This window comes from Fulmarus glacialis, unplaced genomic scaffold (genome assembly GCF_000690835.1).
Source record: "Fulmarus glacialis isolate BGI_N327 unplaced genomic scaffold, ASM69083v1 scaffold2538, whole genome shotgun sequence".
NCBI lineage: Eukaryota > Metazoa > Chordata > Aves > Procellariiformes > Procellariidae > Fulmarus > Fulmarus glacialis.
The window spans coordinates 36314-62562 of NW_009227399.1; the positions used below are offsets into that span (position 1 = coordinate 36314).

Below are 26249 nucleotides of genomic sequence, written 5' to 3' on the forward strand. Positions count from 1 at the left end.
TATATTTTAACTTCCCTTTGTTCTTTTTATATCATTATTTTTCATGGTTAACAAGAGGTTTGAATTGTTTATACTAGCAACAGCTGATTAAAGTAGGTGTTGCCTGAGTACAGCCTATTCTGTGAAGTGGAATAGATCGGGTGGAAAAAATGTATTAAAAATAGTGTTATCTTACTAGTAAAAGCACTTCATTATTACTGTTTGTGGTCTAAAATACTTGCCTTATAACCAAGCTAATGCCCTGTTTTGATACACAGGTAGCTGCTATCTTTAAGTAGGCTTTCCAGAACTTCCATGGGATTTCTCTCTCCTCTGAACACTTCTATTTTTAACATCATGCTTTGGAATGCGATTCAGGATCAGCACTTATGGACAAAGAGGACAAGAGACTGGCTTTTTCACATCTCTTGACCTTTTTGGACCTGGGTTTTAATTTTCAAAAGGAAAACAGGGATGCCTGCAAGTGCAGAGAAGGAATAGGAAGTTTTAGATAGACTGTTGCCTGTATGTAAGTATTTTGCTAAGCTGCCCAAAAGGGAAGATGGTCCCAAAGAAAACTAATACTGAGAAGGGATCAGAACTAACCTGTGAACTTCTCATGCCATTCTGTAGCTGAAAGGTGTGGTATGAATTCTGGCTATTAAAAGGAGACATGGTGTTTTGTTCATATGTTGGTGAGACCGTTTCCTTTGATACAGTAAACATGCATTTATTTTGTAAACATACTGAGAATAAAGTGCCTTTTCTTTTAATTTTCTTTTTTTTTTCTTTAAGATTGCAAAGGTGGATTGCAAAGAAGTACTGGACATCATATGTAATCTGGAATCTGAGGGACAAGAAAACACTGCATTTATTCTTTGTACAACATACCTTACTCATCAGCTTCAAACAGCAAATGTGTATTGCTCTTGGTAGGTAGTAAGGATTACTGCTACTCCTGTTCCTCACTGGTTTCCGTGCAAGAGAATTGAACTAGTATAGTACAAAAATATGCAGAGAAAGTGGATGTATCTTTAACTTGAGAAGTATACATCACACTGAAGTACTTTCTGGATAACTTGTGACAAAATAAATAAGACTCATCTTGCTACAGTAATAGAGCAGTTAGACTAAAGTAATGTTTAAATCATTTAGAAATGATACAGCACTCATATTGTTGGCATTAACAGTAATGCTTCAACAATATAGTAGCTCTGTAAGTAGTGCTGGTTCAGTGCTGTCTGGGTTGATATTAAACCCCTAAGCTTTGTGGTTCCACAAAGTATGTTGTAATTCAGTTCTTCCCTCTTGAATGCTTAGACCCATGAGTTTGATGTCTTTTTCCTCTTCTTTCACAGAGATGTAAGTAGTAGGAATGTGCAGAGGCAGCACCCTGTAACTTCCCTTCCCCCTCACCCCAAGAGCCTTTTTATATTTTTGTAATTTCTATAACTGAGAATTGTAGTACTAGATCTTGGCCAAATTGTGCCTATAAAAACTTCTCTGCCCTCCTAAGTGGCTGGAGATCAAAACTTTTTGCATCTCTGTTTCAGCAGTGGCAAACTGGTACAGCCAAAGCAGGGAAGCTGTTTTCTGCCCCTTACAAAATGGGTTTGTAGTTTTGGCTTTCAAGGCATGGCTGAATGTGTAGTTTTCTCCTGTTTAAACGCTGATCTGGATAAAGCTTTACATTACCAGACATTTCAAGTATATCTTGGGAATTTGGATTCAGTCAGCTGTGGCATTGTTCATTTACTCACTCCACATTTTAAAGCCATTAAGAAAAGTTTTCATAGCACTTAAGTGTCAGCAGGATGATTGATAGTTTAGTCTGGTCCAATCATCTTTACAAAAAGGCCAGAAGTATTTACGTATTGCTTCTGTTTCAGGTCAGAAGTGTCTTTTTGAGCAAAAGCATATCTTGTAGAGAGAAATGAACTTGTGGAAGACTCAAGAGGAGAGAGTCCACCACACTTGAGAAGTTCTAGAGGCCGACTGTTTTTCACTACCGAAATGTGTCATTAGAGATTAGATTAGAGCCATGTCCAAAGAGATACGAAGCTGAAGTCCATCCCATGATCTCTTTTTAAAGAAAAAACAGGCAAACAAAAATAAACAAAAAAACCCAACAACAACTAACATTATTTCAGGGTGAACTAAATGATGTGCTGTTGTCCAAGGAGACTTGTTAAGCAGTTCTATTTAAAAGCTGTATCCCTAGGGTGCAAATGAAGAGAGTTGGACTTCATGTGTAGCTGAGACTTTTAAACTATTGGGACTGGAGAACAGACTTCAGTGATGTAGCATTTACTGTTACAGAACAACATCTCTTTTTTGTGACAACAAATGTGGGTAGATTTTTTGCTTCCAGGACGAAGTCTGAATTGAAACTAGTTAGAATTTGAATGAAACTTTCAGGTCCAGTAACTCTGTCTAACCTACATTTTCTCTTGACTAATAAGTCAGGAGAGATCAATTAGAGCTGTAGATTTCTCATCTCCATGCCAGTCTGTCCCGTGAAGGGGCCTGCCTAAGGATAAGTCTACACAAAACATGATGCAGCTGTAACAGGAGTAGGTACTTCCACATCAGCTTTAAAATTGGGTAGCCTAGGTGACAAGCAGTGAAGGCTTAAAGATACAAATGTTAGCACAGTCTAGCAACACAAGTATGTTCCTACTTACAGAAGGTGTTAGCAGGTTTGTGTCACTCGTGCTGAAGTCATGTCATTACGTCTACACTGTTGTTAATGGTTGTTCAAATGAAAGGTGCTGGTTCAAGCTGTGCTGCTATGTCCATGCATGCCACAGTTGCCCCCTCTGCTGCTATCTGGACAAAATCCTCAGGTTCCAGCTGCCTTACCTCAGGGATGAGACAGGAGAATGAAGTCTTCTATCTAACACTGAAGTTGTATAGGTGTATAAATTCAAATTCTAGTACCATACATAGCACTCCTTGTACAACAGAATTGCACACAACTGATGCGGTCTGTACCCACTGAAGAGCAAAGCTTCCAGGATGCTGGAGCCCAGATTGAAGAAGTTCACCTTCTGATGGACTCCTGTCTTGTAAAACTGGTGTAATACTTCTTGACCATCAGATTACTTTCTCACTTTGAGGCTGTACCTCTAAGTCTGTTTAAAAAGTACTATTGCTTGAAAATCAGGATGCCTTGCTGGTCTAATGGTGAACTGCTGTTTGATGGAGTGGCCTTTTTTTATTGACCTCCACCTACTTTCCTTGTGGCAGATGCAGATCTAGTGATTATTTAGCCACAAGGTAAATGAATTCAAGTGGCTGATATGACATAAAGCTTTTAATTTGGAGGATTACTTTTGTCAGATCAGCCAGCTTAACTGATGAGGCATGAGTTTACACATTACAGATGTAGTGGATATTATGGCTCACAAAAATGAGGAGGCCTCTGCTCCATAAAAACTGTGGTGATCACTGAAATCATTGCAGAACTGATCTGAATCAGTACCCTGGAAAAGGGATAAGGTAATGCTGCTTTCTCTGCATTAATAAATTGAGCTCGGTCAAAAGCATGACAAATGTCAGAGCTTGCTGGAAGGACAGGAAATGTTAAGGTGGACTCACTGCAATATGCATATTTAGCCTAATCCTACAGCTAAAATTAATGTGGAGGAATCACATGCTAGAGGTTGCTTGCTAGCCATTATATAGGCTTAAGTACAGCATAAATATACACTTAAAATACTTAGTTAAATGAATACATGAACTGACACATACTCCTTTCTGCGATCAACTGCTCGTTTTAAGGGGCAGCAACTGCTTAATTCACTTCAAAGAAGGGCCTGTGTAGTTCAGAAAGACAGGATTGTAGTTGAAAGGTTATTTTACTCTGTCATGCTTGTTCTACTGATGATTTGGATTCCGAATTTTTCTAGTAATGTCATTAACATGTTTGGGATTTTGATTGTTAATAATAAAATGTAACTTTTTGTTGTGTGTATTTTATCATAAGCCTGCATAATGATGTTTCAAGTCAATAAATGATTTAAGCTTTGATCAGTTTTCATAGTGTACTTCTGGTGCATTATGTAATTTGATAGACCAGAACTGAGTGGTGACTAAAATGTTTAGTAAAGATCTTTGAGAGGAGAGCAGGGAGTAAGAAGAGCAGAGACCCTCTGGTACGGTGTAGTTTCCCTTTGTGCTGTTAATGGATTCAGTTCAACAGACAAGCCCTACCATACATACTTGAAAATGTTTCACTCAACTGTAGGATCCTTAAATAAAATTGTTTCCTGCAGAATTTTCTGGATCACATCCTTCTTGATTTTTAGAGTAGCAGTACATTGATGAAACATTTTCTGCTAGCCCCTGGCTGGCCTTTAACAGACACTGTAACCAAGCAGTGTTGTCCAATGCAATCCTGCTTGCTGCCAGCCACCCATTCCCATTATTCTGCTCCATATCTTGCGTTGTGCAGTGTCAGAGTGAACCAGCCTAAGTGATGCAGATTGAAAGTATTCAGGTTTAGACAAAGGAAAAGACCTGTTGACAGCTGTGAACAGCAGGTGAAAGTGACGATGCTTTTGAAACTCTGTTAGTGTGGATGAGTGTCTTGCATAGTGGATGAAGATAGAGCTTTGGTGCCATACTCATACTTGAGCCAGTCCTAACAATTTGCTGCTGCTGCCAAAAAAGCAGAAGATAAATTCTTGCCATGTTGTGATGCTAGCTGCACAAGTCTGCCTCGTCTGTTGTTCTGGGTCTGGGCCCATCTGTAGTGAGCACATTCTTCTAACCCAGCCAAAACTGTGTATAGCTTTCTACAGGTTAATGCTTGATTAGTTTACCATGTGGTCAGACAAGTAGCAGCGAAGAAGTGCAACACTGGTGCTTCTGGAAGTTGTAGCTGTTAAATCTGTTCAGCTGTAACATCGCTCTCTCTAGAAAGGGAAAATCTACCTCCCTTCCCTCCCGTCTTCACTGCTCTAGCATCTGCCTGATGGCACAGTGCTAACTCTCCAACCCAGCACCTCTTACTATTATTCTTGCATATTTAGAGAGGTTAAGCTATTTCATTAGCTTGGCTCAACTCATCCTGTAACCTCAAGTCTGTACCTCCAAGAGAAGATTAGTAAACCGTATATGTATGTGAATTAGTGCTGTTGGTGTGAAGCTTCATTTCACAGCTGAAGATGAAAGCAAACTTCGGTTATTCCTCACCAAAGTTGGAAGATTTTGCAATGATTATTGCTGATAATGGTAATGTAATGTGTAATGCTAGTTTTAAGACTGGAGGTATCTCCTGTGTTTGGAACTTTATCTAAGAAGTAGTGCTGCTCTGGGCAGTAGTTCTGAGCTAGCTGATTGCCTTAGTCTCCAAGGAGTCAGGCAATTCGTCAATCCATAAAATAACATAGTCTTTAGCATTAACGCAAGTGGCATTAAGTATGAACTGTAGCTAAGCACAACTTCAAAAAACTTCTCTCTCGTCTCATATATTAGTAAGATTTTTTTTTTTTTTTTTTTAAACTTCTAAGTATTACTAGGTATCTGTCTGTCTGGAGCTCCTTCTGTTCTCTGCACTGCCTCACATCAATTTTGAAATGGAAAATTGCCCAAATACTGGGAGTTGTCCTTTTTTGCCTTTCCATATGTGTGAAGATTGTCTGAGGAACACTTCTACATCACCATCCTTGAGGACCCCTTCCAACAACGTGCTTTAGCTTTGCAAAAAGAAGGGACAGGATGAGAAAGAGAACAGGGCAAACACTGAAAAGTTTTTGCTCTGCCAAAACCTGTTAGGAATAAGGGATTATCCAGAGTGAAGCCCTTCTCTCACTACTCTTCCAACTCCCCACTATGTAAACGTACTGAATAGATATACAAAATGACTGATGTCTTGATAAACTACTTTTCAAGTTTGTTTCTGTTGTGGTGATGCTGAGTTAAAATTTTTTGTAATACTTTATATATACATTTTCTGTGCCTTCCTTGCGTAAGCTTCATACAATTCTTCCATGTTAGTCATCCTGATGTTCAATTAAATTTTACATTTTGTCAGCTTCTTGGGCCTAAAGCACAGTAGAAAAAGTTGCCGATATTCTGGGTGTCTACCTTTTTTCCCTCTCTAGTTCTGTTTTAGGATTTAAAATTAAAACTCCTTAAATTATACTGCTTGTATATTAGTTTCTTGTAGGCCTATCTAGCTTCTCAGCTGTCTCTTCCTGACTATGAAAGGCTGTTAATTGCATTTCTAGGCCTTTAAACAAAACAAACAAAAACCCCAAAAAACTGTTAACAGTAAATATTGTCCATTTTTGTGCAATAAATGTATCCCAGGTCAGATCCATAACAAGACCTCATTCCCTTTCACTTGGCTTAGGATTCAAGAGTAGGATTGCAATAATTCAAAGGAAAAACCTTGCCAATATTCAGTGTAAAGTTTGCCTAGGTGTGTTTTCTTGATTTTTGGTTCTAGATGCTATGACTGACCTTGCATCTAGAAACCTATATGTATAATTTGATGCACAGAGTGGTTAAGTTAGCAAAGGTAAAGTTTGCTCTATTAAAGGAATAGAAGAAAAACTTTTTTCAAGTGATACAAAAAATACAGATCCTATCACTCTGCTGCTTTTCCATTTCTGTAGTACTCATTGTGGTGGCAAGCAACACAAAGTGACAGATTGCCTCGTTCAATGGCTGTGTTGCCTTGGTTATAATAAATTGCTTAACAGAACAGCTCTGCGCTCAAATGGTATGAGCAGTAAAGCAGATAATTGCTCAAAGACAGTAGACAAAGCCCTCAGCTTACATATCCCTTATGTAACACTTTACAAAGTGCATTCTGTTAGAGGTATCTTTTAAAGCACTGAGTGGCAGTTACATCATTTGAATGCAGCTGTCAACATCTCAGCTACCTGCCTAGTGGGAGAGAAGTGGCTACTTTACGTTATGATTCATCTTACCTATTTTAAATTTCTATGTGAAAAGTTAAGGCTCTGCAAGTGTGGGGTTTTTTTCCTTGTCTATAGAGGAAGTCTATGCAGCTATAGATGCCTGCAGTAAGTGAGATGAATCCCATTGCCAGTGTCTTTCCCCATTAAATAACAGGAGATATACTGTGTTTTGATCTGATGCTTGTTTAGGAGTAAGGCACAGTAACAGTCGTCTTCAGCATCTTTTGGAGATGTAGACCTGATTGAAGTGTGTTCTGCTTCTTAGTAACACTTAAATTGTTGTGGCGTCAACTCTGAAGGAAAGTATGTAGACTCTGGACAAATTGTGTATATCTGCAATGTTCTTATGTTCTGCTTTCAACTCTTTGCAGGGAACTGACGCTTTTCTGGAGCAAACTGCAGAGAAGACTAGATCCTTCTTTAGATTCCTTTTTGGAGAGATGTCGCCAGTTTGGCATCATTGCCAAGACACTACAGCATTTATTTTTCTTGATAAGAGTCATACAATCTGAAGTAAGTAAGCTGCAATCCAGAGTCTTTGGACACAGCCAGAACTGTTTACATGAATTTATTGTTTTCTTAATAATTCTGCTGAACTGATATGAAATACAGCTTATTTCGTTATTCATATTTTCTGATTAAGTGCCTTACTAATAAAAATCTCTGAAAAATGCCTGCCATTGTAGTTTTGTGTCAGCTTGACACATTGACGTGACCTTCAATCAATGTGGAATGGTTTGTTTGTTACTCTGAAAATACAGTATGACAGTATTTTGCAAACAAAGCATAGCTGTGTTTTGATCTGATGCTTGTTTAGAAATGAGGCACAGCAACAATTTTCTGCAGCATCTCTAAGAGATGGAGACTTGGCTGAAATGTCTCATATTTTTGCATTCTGAGAAAATACCTTCTTCAAAATGTGTGATGCAATCACATCTAGACTTCTACCTTCTATTGTGATGCCTATCTTTAGAAAGTTGCAGAGAGGTTCAAAAAATTGCTTAACAGCAATCTTTATAAATTCATAATCTCTGTTTGAGGAGTAATGGAAAGACTTTAATTGATCCATCTTCCCAGGAGGCAAATATAGCATGCTCTTCATAAGCAGAGCAGAAGGGACAGCTATGGTTAATCTGGGTAGTTGCTCAATGGGATGTTTCTGTCTTCCTTTGATGGCTACTGTGACTCTTGGAATTGGTTAGACTGAAATTTCCTCTGTCTGGTCACTATATGAGAGTAGATTTGAGGAGGGCAATTATGAATGAAAATTAATCAGGCACACTTTAATGGAGGAAAAATAAGCTAGCTGATAGTAACAGGGTTTTAACTGTTTTAGTAACAGTATTACACAGGTCATGGACCCTAAATTAGATACAGGATTTTCCCTTAGGAATGTCACCATTTCCAAAAGATTTCAGATATTTCTTCCTGAAAAACAGCGTAGTTTTGCACATGTAGAGTAGAATATGAACTTCAGTTTCATGAATGTTTCAATTAACAGTACCCTCCCAAATTTGTTCATCTTTTTGCATTCTTATATGGACATGAGTTAGTTCAGAGTTAAGGCATCAAATGGATTATGACTAAAACAGACACTGTTCCTTTTTTCAATTAAATTTCTCTCCAGCTTCAGATTTGTTTGCCTGAGAGTCTCTTTCACTGACTAGAGGTTAATCCTGTGAACCAAATGAGTTATCAAGTGTGATTTGATAAGAGAAGAGCAAGTATCAGAGCCCTGTTTTAGAGTCAAAATAGAGATAAAGGTTACATGATTGTCCTTTTGACAGATCATAGAGGAGAGTCCAGAACTCTAATTTGGCAGAGATGAATTCCGGTAGTGATTGCATAGAGAAATGTTTGCTCCTAGTTTCTCTAAAGTTGGCCTATTTCTACTTTTAAAATGTGCATGAATGTGCACTTTATACTTAAAGCATAATACATTGTTAACTATATACCAGTTCTTTCTGTGTTTCCTGCTAAACCATATTAAAATTTCTTCTCCTGGGAAAATAGCTTTTTTATTGCTGTCTAGCAAATTAACACTGTTATTGAATTAAAGAAGGTACTGCATGACTTCCGGTAGGCGGTGCACAGTGAGTATAAGAGCTTGATAATTCGTTTAACTTGTTCTTAGTTCTTTTGGATCTTTACCATCTGAGCTGGTGTGGATGTGGTTATGTTAGCCACATACCATCTCTCTACACTATTCATAAATACCTTGACTGTTACTTATCTTTATTAATAATGACTAAATAGTTACTTCATGCATTCAGATTTTTTATGCTGAAAAGTATGCTTTTGGAACAAGGTAGCTTTCAATTTTGTCCATGCAGAATTTGGAATATGATATTTTTTAAAATTAGCATGTGAATAATATTTGTAGGTATCTTCCTGATACTATTGAGCAGCACCTCAAAGTTGCACAGACTCCTCAGAAAATGTTTGGAAGTGAAGTGCCAGTTATCTTCATCAGGAATCATTTCTGCTACTGTACTGCTTATGCTGTTGAAGGTTATTTTGTTTCAGGGTGTGAATTTACATTAATTTCCTTATTACACAGTACTGCATGTTCTAAATTAATATCCTGTGTGGATGCTGTGGCAGGAATGTATATGGAAGATTTATACCATTCTCTTTTAGACATCTGACTTAGTTATGATTGAGAGTCACTCAATGAAGAGAGAGAGAGGAGTTAGATGTTTTGCAACATCTAATGCCTAAACTAGTTCGTGTGACTCCTCCACAGAGTGCACTAAATGTGAAGTGGCTCCCCTCGCTTGAAAAGTAGAAGAGGTTCCTCACATTTTAATAAACTCCAACTTTCTAGAGTATGCTCAGTGACTCAGGCACTTAACACTCAGAAGCCTGAATACTTTCTGAATGGGCTGTAGTCTATTGGATGCTCTCATTGCACGTTTTTTTCTTAGAACAGTTCTAGAGAGAATGTACTTATCGAAGAAAAGTAACATTTGTTTTGTGGCTGTTTGTTGTTTGTTTTTGTTTTTTTTTAAACAGGCAGAAGAAGCAGGACTTGCTGTGTCTGTTTTGTTATGTGTGAGAGCCCTTCAGATCAGATCAAATGGAAGTGATGAAATGAAGACATCAGTATGTAAAACAATTGCATGCCTATTACCAGAAGACCTTGAAGTTAGAAGAGCTTGTCAGCTCACAGAATTTTTACTTGAGCCAACTTTGAGTGGATTTAATGTGTTGGAAGAGCTCTATATGCAACCAGATCAAAAATTTGATGAAGAAAATGCACTGGTTCCAAATTCACTCCGTTGTGAGCTGCTGTTAGCTTTAAAAGCATATTGGCCGTTTGATCCTGAATTTTGGGACTGGAAGACTTTAAAGCGACATTGCCTTAAACTGTTAGGGAAAGTAGCTTCTGATTCCGAGGATGATGCAAGTTGTAATATGTCAATCAATGAAACCGACATGTTAGAAACTTTCTTTAGTGACTATGATGAGACAAAAGAACATAAATATTATGAAGGAAAAGACACAATGAACCACCCTAAAGAAAAAGCAAGAGTAAAAAAACCAATTGGTTCTTCAGAAAGATACCAGAGATGGCTTCAATACAAATTTTTTTGTGTGCTCTGCAAAAGGGAGTGTATAGAGGCTAGAATACTGCATCATTCTAAGATGCATATGGAAGATGGTATTTATACATGTCCAGTGTGTACAAAAAAGTTCAAGAGAAAGGAATTTTTTGTACCACATGTAATGGAACATGTTAAAATGCCACCTAGTAGAACACACAGACCTAAAAAGAAAATAATACTGAAAAAAGAGAGATCACCACAAAAGACAACAGCTTCCAGCAGCCCGCCCCCAGCGTTTCAGGAAAAGTCACATCAGCCACAGCTGCCCGAAAACTTTGAAAATGACACACATGAATATGTCACATTTAGCCAACTGGAAAATTGCCAGCTACAAGACAGAGACATCTATCCATGTCCTGGAACGGATTGTTCTAGAGTGTTTAAACAGTTTAAATACTTAAGTGTACATCTGAAAGCTGAACATCAAAACAATGATGAGAATGCAAAACATTACTTGGATATGAAAAACAGGAGAGAGAAGTGTGCTTTCTGTCGCCGACACTTCATGACATCCTTTCATTTGCGGGAGCATGAACGCGTGCACTGTGGACCTCAACCGTATATGTGTGTGTCAATGGATTGTTATGCTAGATTTGGGTCAGTTAATGAGCTTCTCAATCACAAACAAACACATGATGATCTGCGTTATAAATGTGAGCTAAATGGCTGTAATATTGTTTTCAGTGACTTAGGGCAACTTTACCATCACGAGGCACAGCACTTCAGAGACGCATCATACACCTGCAACTTCTTTGGCTGCAAAAAGTTTTATTATTCAAAAACTGAATTTCAGAATCACCTTGCAGTGCATAATATTGAAGTGTCAAATGGGGAAGTGAAGCAAACATTAAAACTTGAAGAGCTGGTTTCAAAAGACAAATGCAGTTATCTTCCAGAGGCTCAGCTGCTTGAACAATCTGAAAATTCCAGTCTGAATGATAACTTGGATCCCTCAGGCTCTCAGGAAATTCCACAGATTAAGGAAGAAGCTCTCTCTGACAGTGAAGATCTAGACAGTGAAAGTAATTCCAGTCTTCATTGTGGGGACCACAGCGCAGATACTGCAGTAAACGAAGGCCAGGTGTCTCCTCTACCAATTGAAACAATGGCTCACAATCAATCAGTTTCAGGTTTTCTCATGTCCCAGGAAGGAGTCTTCCATCCAGCAGATGTGAAACAACAGTGTTCCAATGTGGCAGTTTGCTTTGATGAAAAAAAACTTTCCTGTGGTTTTGAAGGCTGCTGTTCCACATACAAAAATTCCAGAAGTGTGCAAAAACACCTTCGCAGGGCCCATCCATATAACTTTAAAGGTAAAAAAAATATGGAGATGAAAACTAAAGACTTTCTCGATCTGTTGAGTGACACTCAGGACAGTAAATCCCCTACAGACATTAGTACAGAGCTAGGTCATAATTCAGATACAAATGCTGACTCTCCAGAAAGCTTGTATTGTACTATAGATGCTAAAGGAAGCAATGGCCTGAAGGAAGAAACTTGTCCTTCTTCCCCAGAAACATCTTTTTATGACAGTTCTAAAGAATCAAATATTGAAGATAACATGTTGGAACTAATGTTAGGCCTGAAACATCTAAGCTTAAAAAATTCTAACATTCAGAATTCTTCAAGACACAAGCCTTTTTTGGGCTCTTTACAGTCCTGTTCATCTAGGGATGCCAAGTGCCCTGAGTCAGTAGATGAAACTACCTCAAAATTTCAGCTTCAAGAGCAACAAAATAATTTACCCAGCCAGTACCTTACTCAACTGGCAGCTAAACCATTTTTCTGTGAATGTCAAGGATGTACGTGTGAGTTTGTGACCAGAGAAGCTCTCTTAATGCATTATGTTAAAAAGCATAACTATTCAAAGGAAATGGTTCTTCAGTTAAATATGTTCCAGCATCGGTACTCACCATTTAAGTGTCATATTTGCCAAAGATCGTTTACAAGAAAAACACACCTTAGAATTCACTATAGAAACAAACATCAAATTGGCTGTGAGAGGGTAGCTCACAAGGTATGTTCTAATGAAAAATTTGATCATGTAGGTTTATGTACAGATGACATGCATAAAAATAGCACTGTTCCAACACCTGTCCGTGCAACCAGCGTTGAATTCATTGAACATTCAGACCACTCTGAACAGCTGTGTCATCCTAAAAAGGAAGACTGTAGTTCCGAGACAGATTTGGAGTCCAGTGAAGAGACAGACAATAATGTAACAAGAAAAACATCTAACATAGCTTCTCTGGACAGTCATAAGGAAGAACTGGAAGCAAGACAGGGAAGAGGAAGCAAAAGAACGGTTGCTAAAGGAAACTTATGTTACATATTGCATAAGTACCACAAACCATTTCACTGTATACATAAAAGTTGCAACTCGGCATTTACCAACCAGAAAGGTTTGATTCGCCATTATAGAACCGTTCACCAGTATAATAAGGAACAGCTCTGCTTAGAAAAAGACAAAGCAGGAACAAAAAGGGAACTTGTCAAATGTAAAAAAATATTTGCATGCAAATACAAAGAGTGCGGTAAGCGTTTTTTATGTTCTAAAGCTCTTGCTAAGCATTGTAGTGACTTCCACAATGAACACTTAGAGGATCAAAAACTGCTTTCTGAAGCTGAATCTGCAAGATTTGCTTGTAACCAAGCCCAGTGCCCTGCTGTATTTTATACCTTTAATAAGCTTAAACAGCACCTAATAGAAGAACATGCCAATGAAGAAAAATTAAACAAAGATTTTGAAATCCATTGTGACCTTAATGGCTGTGATCGAATTTTCACAAATTACAGTCACTACTCTCAACATGTATATTTCCGACATAGTGAATATTATGATAGTCTCTTTGGAAATCAGAAAGAGGAGGAAGATAATCAAGATAAAGATAAAAATGAACAAAGTTATTTGAAAGACAGTTTTGACATAAGCAAGCAGAATGGGAAGGAGTTAAAAGAAAAATCTAAAAGAATTAGCAGAAGTAGAGAAAAGCATTTGATGAATTTCAAAACAAAAGAGGAAGCCCTACAAATGTGCAAAGAGAAGTCTAACCAGACCCAGTACCCTTGCATGGTTCAGGGATGTTTGTCCGTTGTCAAATTGGAAAGCAGTATAGTGAGGCACTATAAGCGCACACATCAGATGACCAATATGTATATAGAGCAACGGATTCAGAAACTTGTTGTTTGTGTTAAATGTGGCATAATGATTGAAAAACAATCCTGCTCCGAAACAGCTTTAGACTTGGATAAAAAAGGTGTAAAAGTTAAAGAAGATAAATCAGCTAATCCTGAATATGTGCAGGAAAGTGAAAAACCTCTTGTTCCAAATACTGACTGTGATTCTCAAGATGTAAGCAATGAAGACCAAAAAAGATGTCCATCGAGTAGTGTGAGTTTTGATGCAAGTGCCTTTATGTATTCAGGCACTTTAAAATATAACCACAGTTCAAAGAACACCTGTTTTGAAGAGCATAACATCAGGGAGACAGTTATGTGTAAAACTGAAGATTTTTCTGAAAATAGTGAAAGACAGAATAGCTCTTATTTCTCTAGTTTGCAATTAGAGTTGCCAAGAGAGAAAGACCCAGAAGGATGTCAACATAGTGCAGTTAATCAAAATGCAAAAAGAAATGTACTTTGTGCTACAAAAGACAAATTTCAGAAGCCTCCAATGTCCAAACCATTTGATTTAAAGACATATAAACCAATGGGATTTGAGTCTTCATTTTTAAAATTTATTCAGGAAAGTGAGGGAAAAGATGACGACGATGATGATGATTTTGATGAGGTAGTAGAATGGGAGTCTCCTGAGCAGTTGCCAGTAGATAAAACCTTGCAAAAAGAGAGAGACGATCAAGGGGATACACCAGTAAACAACTTTGTAAATGACAAAAATGCAATCATAACCCAAAATAATCATGGGCAGCTAACAGAAATCCAGCCCTTGTTGTCAGAATCGTCATCTGCCCCTTCTTTAGAAAATTTGAGGGCGATCTTGGACAAGGCACTAACAGACTGTGGAGACCTTGCCTTAAAACAGCTTCATTACTTAAGACCAGTAGTTGTTCTTGAAAGATCCAAGTTTTCCACGCCCCTCATAGACTTATTTCCAACAAAAAAGGCAGATGAGCTTTGTGTAGGAAGTACGTAAGTAGTTTTGCTTAGAGCAGATTGCCTCCACTACTGCTATATGGGGAGAACTTCAAATTAGAACAGTAATTGTTACAGTACACACTGTTTAGGTTAGTTTAGACTGCTTAATTCCATGAATGTATAATATCTGTCAAAAGTATTGGCCAAGTTAATTTAGCTCCCCATTTTTTTCAATGGACTATGCTGATTTTGGTGCTATTTAACACATCAGAATACTGGGGACTTCCTCTTGAAGAATAAATGTGCATGATTGTATATGGAACAAGTACTAGGGTACCAGGGTTTGGGGGGCGATGGAGTTATTACTTGACTTGAATGTGCACCCTAGGGTGCTTTGTGTAACATATTGTACACTACAGCATCTTATATTTTTTGAGTTATGAGTTTCAATAAATTACAGTTTTTCACCCATTTGTTTACTGTACAGTAAATCTTTAATGTGGTTTACTTGTAATTGAATTTGGGACCATTCTGAGTGCATTGGACAATGTTGCTTAAGTTTTATGCAGACTGATTTATCAGACTGATGAAACAGTATAGATACAGAAGAGTAAATATTACATTTTATTTTATAATATTCTCTGTGCTTTTTTCAGACTTGAAAGAATTATAATTAGTACAGGCAGAAAGCACTTGCCACTTAGAGATGAGAAAGTCCTAGTTACCTTTCCCTTCAAAGGAAGAAGATGCTTCTGAGAGTGTATGGTACAACATAAGTGTTCGAAGAGCGTTGCCGGACTTCCAAGAGAGTCGTGTCACATGAAGGTATCAGTGCACATTTTGGGTTCCCTGGTTAGCTTTATCGATAATGAATAAAACCTAGCTGGAAGATTCACCAGAAGGGTAATCTAATATTTTAAGATCTGTTTCGTGTTCTTCTGTGTCTCATTTCTTGCCGTAATTCTGGATATATCATAAGGCCCAGCATCTGCTTCCCTTGTGAGTGGTATTTCCCAATCTCTGTGAGGATGCTAATGAGCAAGCAGCAATCACAGCTTCTTATTGATTGAGGGCTTTGGTTTTGTTGGGTTTTGTACTGTGATCTGAAAAGTAGCAGTGGAAAGGAAATGGAGAAAACTTTGGGGAATGTTGTTTAAAACAGACCATGAATATTGGCTGGGTGCAGGAATGAAGAAGGCTATCTAAAAAACTATCTGGAGAACTGTATTATGACCAAAACTAGGCAGAAATGGCATCTTCGTACTACACTTACAAAAGTTATTTGGGTATCCTTAAAATAAAAGTTAGATTAAAAGTCGTACACCAAGCAGAAGTGTAGTTTATTGCATATCTTTTCCTGTCATTTCCTTTCTCTAACCTATAAGCTTCTTGTAATGAAAGGAATATGGTGCATGAATCTTCTCACTACCTTTTAAAAATGGAAGTTACGGTCAAAAGGTTAAATACGGCAAGAGGGTCAGACACCTGAAGTAGCTAAAGTGTGTTCCAAAGTGATTTTTGTCTCTTTAAAAAAAAAGTATACCTTTTAATGTCAAGTTTGCATCATGTTCAAACATACTTGAATCTTCAGGATCTCAAAACGGGAAAAGACATTAACTGCAAACTTAATAAACATGTGATGACTGCTTCAGGTAATGTGCCTAGAGAGATACCAGTACACTACTGGGTTTTTTGAGTGTCCCACAAAGCAATCTGTCCCCTTCAATGCCTAGAGAAAGAAAACTGGTCGACATGAATAGTATATTCATTGAGATTTTGAGTCTTCAGTTTTGGGTCAAGCAGCTGTATTTCCACTAGATAACCAGAGCTTCAAATATGACAGTATTAAAGAATTCAAGCATTTAAAGTACTTTGAATGAGAGGAATTAGATGAGAATGCAGGAATGAAATGAGATGGAAAATATGTGTATATGCCACAGACCGGAGAAGTGGTAAGACAAAGGTAGTATGCAGGCTTTTGCTTTGGTAGTCCTAAAAATGTACCAAATCTTTTAAAAAGTAGTTTTGATGTCATTGTTTGCTTCCTACAACTTAAAATGCTGTGAGTACAGTTAGGAAAATGGAAATGATTAAATGTCGTGATAAATCAGGTGAGTCATAAGAGACCAATAAAGAACTTTCTACATGGGGAGTAGCAAAGAGAAATAGATTCCACCAAGGCAAGTATCTGCAGATTTAAAAGGTAGGAGACAATTTTGTGATGACTCCTTAGGCTAGCTGAGTCCTCTTTGAAGGTAACAAAATTGTATGTTCCTGAGACAGTTGCATCATGTCTGATGCTGACTGCCACTTCCATCCATGAGCACACACTGATGGAAATCTACTCTGTGCAAGGACTTGAAGTTGTCTTGAGTGACCTGGGGACAACTCGGTTTTCATAAGAAATTTGAAAGGTAGTACTCCTGCATGTTTACACAAGCCAGAAACCAGAAGAAAATTTTAAAATGGGATTTATTTCCAAGGTGCTGCTTTATGATGTAGATGCAGCTTTTGGTAAATGGGGTATTTAAGGTAGTATGTTGCAAATAATGTAATTTTACAGTTTTGGGGTTTTTTTTTAGTAGTTTTGGAATAGTTACAATGTCTTTGCAAACCTGAAGGCATTTAAACACAGACTTCTTGCTTTCCATTTTCATAGGGTTAGTTGACAGTTGCTTAGCTGGCAGGTGGAAATTTCTTTAACTGGGGTAACGGTTCAGTGTGATATATACGAGAAAACTTTTCAGACAAGTTTGCATTTATTCTTTTAGACTTCATTCATACATCATTCACTAGACCTTCCTCTAATGAATACTTGAGGTTGTTGGAGAATAGAGACATTACTGGTTTTAGAAATGCCACAAATGGTACAGCTCCAATTGCAGATCTGAGCTTCCCCCACCCCATGCTCCCCCCATTGCCCATGCTATATTTTGCCCATATTGTAATCTGAAGCTGGATGAGGTTTCACTTTAACTCCCCAATCACAGTTTCCTTCTCTCTCTTTTTACACTTGACCGATACTCAAGTTTGATTGTACTTAAACTTTCTTCAAGTTGTTTTCTTTCTTTTTTATTGTTGCCTCTTGGAGTCAGCACTGATAACTTTCTGCTCAATAGGAAGCTATGATCACAGATTCCCAGTGAACAACCTCATGGAGTTTGTGAATTAATTCTTTCAATAATTGAAGAGATTCTGGGACCACAGGAGTTGCCCAGAAATAAGGAACAGAAGAGTTTCTGCTTAGCATGGGTGAAGCTTTTCTATGTAAAAGATAAAAACTTTATGAGAGTGTGCCTAAGACTGCTGGATAAATTGCATGAATGAAGGCTTATTGCAAATGTCCATCTTCTCCAATGTAACTCACAGTGCATCTGTCTATCTGTTCTGACATGAACGTAGGAATGGGTTCACTTGTAATTCACTGTAAAAAGCAGCAATTCAAAATGCAGGTTGTTTGGAGGTACCACGTGCCCTTGTAGTGTGACTAACGAACAAAATAAAATACACAGTGGTGCAGCCTTACCTCTCCCTTTGGAGTATAGCTTCCTACTTCTTCTCTGTCAAGCTCCCAAATCATGGATCATCTTAAAACCATGACTTTGCATGAGTTTGCATTTTTTGTATACTGTTCATATAAGCTCTGCTGCAAACTTGCCACCAAAGAACTCTACAAAATCATACAAAATTACCTTTATACAATCCTACTGTGTTTAAGCTGTGTATTAAAGTTCTTCAGTGTTCAGCTTTCCTATTAAAAAAATTAATCCTGCTACTTGTTGTATAAACAAATTTGCATATTAAGCATGAATTTTGTGACAGTTGTAGTTCTGTAATCCCACGGAACAGTCATGTGTGAAACAATTCCTCAAACGTATTCTGCTCTTACCAAATAAGAGTTACTGCATGTAAATTACCACCATTATACACAGGGCAAGCTTTTACAAATTACATCTCTGAAGTACTTTATAGATCCTGTTGAGTAGGCTGCTGCTGTTAACTTAAATTACTGCTATTTCCATAAGCTTGAATATAATGTAGGACAAGATAAAGAGACAAACGTTGTTTCTGTCTGTCAGGTATGGAGACAGGTCCTGGATATTCTTCAGTCCAAGAATTGTATTTAGAAAGTGGTGAGTGGGTTTTCCTCAGTGGTCGTACATGAGCATCTTAGAGGTGTTTTCCTCTGGTGATGTGGCATCCCGTGCGCTACTGGGATTTTTGATACTGTGGTCTCAAGTTGTATTCATATTTCTGTTGAAAGATACCAATGTTGCACTGGTCTATCAGCTACTTCCTAGTTATAGAAATAATGTCTTACCGAGAGTGTGTTTCAGTCTTTGAACTCCATTTCTTTATCATCTACAAAATGCACTACCATCTCAGTGAGGTAATAGATGTTACACCATCAAAACTACACAGTTTGAATCCACATCCTGATCCTGATTTCTTCTTGGGCTTGTTTATTTGATCTTTCTAATTGCCTAGCACTGGTGGGTATCAGGGAAGGAGGCCAGAAAAAGGGTAAAGGTCTGAAGTTAAGAGTTGTTACTGTCTATTTCTGTTTTCATGTCATCGAGTAGGCTATCATTTTTTCTTCCAAGTGCTACCAGAACTTGTCTTACAGTGAAGATGTAACATTTCCAGCTTCTTGCTTTCAAACATTTTGTTCTGCAGTAAAGGAACACCATTGCGTTGGCTTCCTAAAAAAAGGATTCTTACTGTAAACAGCAGATACCGGAGAAAACGTAGGTGCAAGTTCATAATCATGGTATGTTGCTTCCATTTTGTAAATTATTGTCTTCAGGTGTGTAGATTTTGTAGGAAAACAACATGTTCATTGGTTGTGCGTGCCTAAATTCCCCAAGGCTGTGGGCTGCCCTGCCATGTTCCCATGGGTGGTAAAAAACTGTAAATACCATTACAAAGAGAGACCATCTAGGCTGACTTCTGTACTTCTGGCAGGGCTCTCAGCAGAGCCAACAGGTTAGGTTAGTGTGTTCGCTTCTCTGTTGTTTTCTGGCTGTCTTTGTTCATGCAAGATCTTTGAATTTTATGATGCTGATAAAGCCTTGTGACACTGTATTTCACAAATTCTGCATCTTGGCTACAGTGAATTATTTGAGGGAAATTGAATCTCCAGTTAAGTCCTAGCATGTTTTGTCAAGAATCTGAGTGTGGTTATGGCAGAGAGCAGGGGAGGCCTAAATGAAACCGCCTTGCCTTTGTCTGGCCCTGTGAGGTCCTAAACCTGTTCTCCTCCCTCTCCCCTAAAGTTTACAGCTGGTGCCCTTGAGCCCTTCTGCTCTCCTGACTCCCCACAGCAGTATTCCCTCAATCTTTTTTTTCTATGCCCACATGAGTTTGGAGCGGGTGAGGGTGGGATAGCTCTTCCTTGAAAACACCTTAAGATTTACGATTATAGGGAAGGAAGTAGATAAGAGATTAGTCAGGATGCAGTGCAGTGCCGGGAAGGGGTCTGGCTTGGCCAGCTTTGATGTATTGCTAGGGCTTCCTCTAGGAAAGGAGAAAAGTGACAGCCAGTAACAGAGCTCACCGAGAGAAGCACTGCCTTGTGGTGGCAGTTGGCAGGGATAGTATTTCTTCGGGGGGGGACATACCAGTTTACAGAAAGGAAAAGGCTGGGTTTTAATTTATTTGACAGGTCATTCTGCTAAATAGTTGCAAGTGGTAACTGATAGAAAATTGGAAAATTAAGTTGGCATTATTTTATTAAAAGTCAATGATTAAAAATCCCCAGACAAGTTCTATACTTTATAGTGTTATACTTTAGACTGGTAGAAATAAGATGAATGACTGTTACTAAAATGCTATTTCAAGAATTGGCTAAAAAGCAGCATTCATTAACACTGCTCTTATTGCGTCTCTATCAAGTTATACATTCATTGTGCTCTGCCATGGTATGTATGTCCCCAGTACTGCTGTGGCAACCTCTGTGGATTTCAGCAGCATCTATGCTGTCTTCATTTAACATTACAGATACCAAATACGAAGAGAGTGTTTTGACTCTAAATAAATATTTGATTCCTTGTAGGGCTCTCTAACTTTGTATTTCCCAAAACATTTTTGGCTTATTCTGGTTCAGAAAGGGGGGGGACCTGCTTACCTTCAGAATGAACTGCATTGGGCAAAAAGCATAACAAGAAAGGCTTAAAGTATTTTAACACTGATGAGTTCTTCGGTCCTTACTATAAAACCATGTAAATGTGTGAGCACAAGAAGTGAGAAAGGGAGAGAAGGGGGTTGGTGCTCTGCTTTTGATGGCAGTGCTGATACAAGTCATCTTCAAATGCTCACAGAGATGAGTGAGGCAGTAAATGTCTTGTTGCTACCAAAAGGAGTCTGCTTCTCCTCTGTTCCCAGCTGTGATCTCCTGCTGTTTCCTTTGTGCCAGCTCTGGCACTTCTGTGAATTTATTTAACTCCTTGAAATGTTAGAAAACAAACCCAGCAACAGTAGCATACAATTAAGTACCCTTCTACCATTACAGTGCAAGGAAATAGGGCTGCAACTGAAAAATACAAGTTATTAATGCTATTGGGGCTTTAGTTAAATGTGAGAGATTTGTATCCCGTTTGGATACCCTTGCCTCCTTGCTCAGGCCTGCTGTTCACTTGAAGTATCATGGCATCTCTCATTACCCCAATTTCCCAAACTCCGTATCCCAGTCCTTTAAGCAGGCTTCCCCTCTTCTGTACTCTGGTCTCTGTACTCCTATTTTCTTCCTGTGCTATAATTCATCTTGTCTTTACAAGAGTAAACTCAGGCATCGTCTCCTTACCCAGAAGTGCAGGTCCTGCCCTTTGCTTGCTCGGTGACAATGGAATCGCCAAAAAATAACATCTCAGACTCTGGAATCACAGCCTTCCTAATGTGAACATGCCTGGCTGTGCTCTGCAACGGTCCCCTCTACCCCCAGTTTCTTTCACTGTAAGCTGTCATGGTCCTTCACATGAGTAAATTACTGTTGTGTACCAAGTTACTGCTATCTCAGCTCATCTCCAGGGATGTAGTAGCTGCTTTTCTCTGTGCGAGGTCTTGAATTCTTCCCTGTTTTTAAAAAGGAAAGAACCCACATTCTGGGAATTCCCCTGCAGCAGTATCTGCAATGAGGAGTCCCAGAGCAAGCAGCAAACAAATGATTTTATGGAACTTGCGTTGTGCCAGCCTGCTTTATTTTAAAAAGGACTTAACAGAGCTAGTAGAATTAGAGTCAATGATACTGCATTGCAAGGAAAAAAAAAGCAGCTGTTAGGAGACAGTCAAGGGACTGCTTGCAATTACCAGGGGAGAAAACCTGTCAAATACTAGTTTAGTCAGTATTAATTTTTGCACTTCCCTTCCCTTAGTGTGGCTGTGAAAGGATTTGGACAAGTACTAGTGAAGCTTTTTACGCATTATTGTGGGCAGTCTGGGTAACTTGTACTCAAGAAAAATAATTTAAACATCTTGTGTGCAGTACATGGGGAATGAAAAGTCTAGTGGATGGAGAAAAACTAACGGCCCTTGAATTGGTCAGCAAATGCATGCTGAGGAGGAGTGCCTCTCTTGTCTTCCCCTCACATAACATAAAGAAGCTGTGTGAGCTTACAGAAAGCATTGCACAGAGCAAATCAACAGGAACACTGTACTGGAAATCAGAAAAAAAAAAGTTGCAAATTATTACAGCAGTTCTGGAAGATCTTTTCTGTAGAAGCAGTGAGAAAAGAGACCTCTGTGAACTTGTGAAAGGACGGAACAGAGATAGCTGGTCTCAGTAGCAAAAATTGCATCTATCCAAGAAAAGAAAACCCTTCAAGCTGTATGCTAAAGCAACAGAAACAAGCTGTGTGACAGTCAGGAGTTTACTCTTTTGCAATTTAGGTCACTAAAACTCCCTGCTTATCCAAGCAGGCCGCCTGCTGAAATTCTTAGTTTTACTGGAGAGCAGGGAGGGCAGGAGGGAGTATAAACAGAGAAGCAGCAACATTGTGTTTGGGAAAGGTAATTCAGCTTCAGCATGTAAGTCCATGTTGTGCAATACTGGGAAGAATGGCAGATGTAAATGGATGCAGACAAGGATTGCTGAGCAGCAGCAGGAGGAACCAGCAGAAACTATTAAAGAGCAAAGACTGGTGGAAAATTTCCTAATATCAGATGAAGCCAGCTGAAAAGTATTTTGAAGGGGTGGAGTTGGAGATAGGGCAGGATTTCAGATCCATGTGGGGTAAACAACGCAGCATGGAAAAGATATTTTGATTCCATAGGATCTGAAATTGGATACAACAATGAAATGGATAAGGCTTCATATTAATTTCAGCATGAGATGTGCTTGTGTCAGAATAATACCTAGAAAACACTGAGTGGAATAAGGGATTCCAGATTTATAGTTATAGGAGGAGCAAAACTAGGCAAAGATGAAAACGTACAGCTACTTTACACCTCTCATCTGTGATGAACACAAGCTGCTGCATGGCACTGCTGGCACAACTGTCAGTACTGCCCAGGAGTCCTCGGGAGCACCGCAGGATAAGTGTTACTAAGCAGTACAGACAGTAGGATGAGTTTTCTCTGGAACCTGTGCACCTCTTCCTTCAGAAGGGAGGGTGTTGTGTCATGTTCCTGCAGGACGTACACCATGCTCAGCTATCTCTAGGGGTATAATGACCCTGCTTTTCCCCAGCCTATTTCCTTCGGGTTGCCAAGGTCACCTGCTGGATCTTTGGGACTGTGAGAAAACTTGGTTAATTAACCTGATTAATGCCTGTGCCCTGGTGCCAGGCCCAGAAGTAGTGCAATTCCAACTATGCTTTCCTTGATGGTCTGGTTAACACTATGTTGACGGATTTGGAGCTGATGTAGAAGGGAGTAAGGCACCCTTTCTCTCTGGAGTTCACTTGCCAGACCTGTGAGAATGGGCTCCCCATGGTCACTGAATTGTTTAGGTTGGAAGAAACTTTTTGAGATCATCTCCCTCACCCCTACCTGCTGCTCAAGCAGGATCAGCGAGAGCAAGTTGCCCAGGACCATGTCCAGATGGCTTTTGAGTATCTCCAAAGATGGAATATCTCCACAACCTCTCTGGACAACCTGGTCCCAGTGTTTGACCACTCTCACAGTAAAAAAAGTGTTTTCTTGTATTCAGATGGAATTTCATGTTTTTTAATTTGTGCCCATTGCCTCTTGTCCTGCCAGTGGGCACTACTGAGAAGAGTCTGGCTCCCTTGTCTTCATTCTCTCACATTAGGTATTTACACACATTGATAAAGTCCCCCCAAGCCTTCTCTTCTCCAGGCTGAACAGTCTCGGCTCTCTCAGCCTTTCCTCATAGGAAAGATGCTCCAGTCCCTTCATCATCTTCATGGCCTTTCACTGGACTCACTCCAGTAGTTCCATGTCTCTCTTCTACTGGGGACCCAGCACAAAAGGGCCACTCCTGTGGCCCCACCAGTGCTAAGTAGAAGGGAAGGATCACCTCCCTCGACCTGCTGGCAACAGAGATCCCATAGATAGAACTCCCTCTCACTATGGCTGAGCTCAGGATCCCTCCTGTGTACATGTACTAACAACTCTCCAGACATCAATGGGCTGACATCAAGTTTTACTGCACTTTCTAGAGCATCCTTGGTCCAAAACTCACCACTTTCTGGGTCAATTTTGCAGCCAGTAATGTGCTGCCCTTGTTATGCAGGGGTGGAGGCTGTCATAGTCTTCCTGCCCAAGCAGGGACACCTCTGCACCCTACAAAACAGGTACCCAATATTGCTCATGAGTGGAGACTACAAGATCACTGTGAAGGCTCAGTGACCCTGCTCTGTGCTACAGAATGTGATCCCTCCTGACCAGACCTAGGTGGTCCCAGGTTGGAGCATCTTAGACAGCTGATTCACAACTTGCTCCGCTTAATACATAGTGCTAGTCTGTTCTTTGCCTTGTAGCAAAGACATTTGATAGGGAGGGAAGACAGCTACTCCATGGGGAAACTGCAGAAGTTTGGCTTTGACCTCCATTATGTGAGGTTCCTAGGGACACCACATGCTGCTAGAAAGTGTTTGGGTAAGTTCAGAAGTGTATTGACCTAGCTGATCAGATTCACTTGGGAATTCTATTAAGTTTGCCGTTGCCCAACCAATTCTATTCCATTGCTATCAAGCTACTCTTCTGCCTCTTCTGGAAGGAGATTATGGACTTGATGCTCCACGAGCTGGGCCTGTTAGTGTATGCTGTCAATGTTCTCTCTGTGATTCAGGAGACCTGGTGCATGTGGAGGCCCACAAAAAAAAATCTTCTCAGTGTCCTCCTCCATGTTGGCCAAGCTGTGTCCTCATGGTTGCAGTCAGGCAGAGACAAACTTTTTCCTGCCTGTACTGCACATCACTGAGTGGGCCTTGGCCTACTGCTGTCTCTGGATACCTATGTGATCCCCTTTTGCTGAGTCAAATTGGAGGCTGGGGTGCCAGAATGGCTGCACAGATGGGACAGAACTCCTAAAGGGCCTTTCCCTTTGGAGGGATCACTATTCATCTGGTCTTGTTCATGCTTTGCCCCGGGTTTGAAGCCTTGGCCAGCCTCCAGAAGAAGTATTTAAATTTGTTGTAATCACAGCTACAGTTACGTTTCTGAGTGGGCCTTGAGTCTCACTCTGGAGAGCAGAGTGGCTTGCTCTGCACCACAGCTCAGTGTCAATAAAAATTTGCAACTGGCCTATGCCAACTGAGGAGAGATCAGGATGCAAAGTATAGAATTACAAGGGTAAATATTTATCCATGCTTATGAGGTGACCCAGCCAAATTGGGGCACCCCGAATATGGTTTTACACAGGATTTTTATACCCTTCAAATGTTCAGGTACAACACGATTTGACTAATCACTAACACCCACAGTACCGATTACTAATCATAGTGAATCTTTGCAAAGCAACTGCATTTCTGCAGCATTCTTGCTGCTTGTCTGTTGATCCAGACATCCCTGGAGTCAGTCTAGCTAGAGTTACTGATCTCCAGACAGTACTGGGATACTACGCCAGACAATGCTGGGAGTGTTTCAGGGGTTGTCCAGGGGTATCCTTTATCCTTCATGGGCAGCTCTAAGCCTCCAAGAAGCAAAGTCCTTATTTCCAGGGCTGCGCTATCCTTTACTTTGTTTCACTTAAGCATGAACAATACCAAAGTCTCCAGTAAAATTCCACTACCTCATCACATTGCAGTGAACTAATGTATATATTAACAAAGTTAATACACCTTCATACTATAAAGACTGATTGATATAACAGGTGGGGAAGGGAATTTCCGTAATATCAGTCCCTACATCTTTGCACCTGAGCATGAGGAGAGCCTTCTGTGCAGTGTAAGGTGTCCAGCACGAACATGCTGGTGGCTGCCCTCCTTGCGTGCCGCTGGTCCCTCCCAATGCCACCAACAGCTCTCCTCCACCTTGTCGAAGTGCCCGCAGGAGCAGCAGGTCCACCAGGGCTACCCCGGGGAGTCTCCTTGTCAGGCCTCCCCTCACACGACGCCTTTCCAGGAGCAGACTTGGCCCAGTCCTGCGGGCTTCTGACTAGCACGTGAACCGAGGGGGTCGCCTTATCCCCTCCCGCTGCTCCTCGGGGAGAGGAACCCACCCCGCACCCCGC

The 26249-nt window shown here is 39.8% G+C and overlaps 1 protein-coding gene across 1 annotated transcript in view; it reads left to right on the top strand.

Moving 5' to 3' along the window:
* RLF (rearranged L-myc fusion) overlaps positions 1-14675 on the top strand; it is a gene marked incomplete at its 5' end in the record, with an annotated part of 45776 nt that extends 31101 nt beyond the window's left edge. Inside the window, 3 exons of the mRNA XM_009583119.1 lie at positions 775-911; positions 7286-7427; positions 9930-14675. Coding sequence (XP_009581414.1) covers positions 775-911; positions 7286-7427; positions 9930-14675 — 5025 coding nt within the window. The remainder of the gene's footprint in view (positions 1-774; positions 912-7285; positions 7428-9929) is intronic.
* Positions 14676-26249: the final 11574 nt, after the last annotated feature.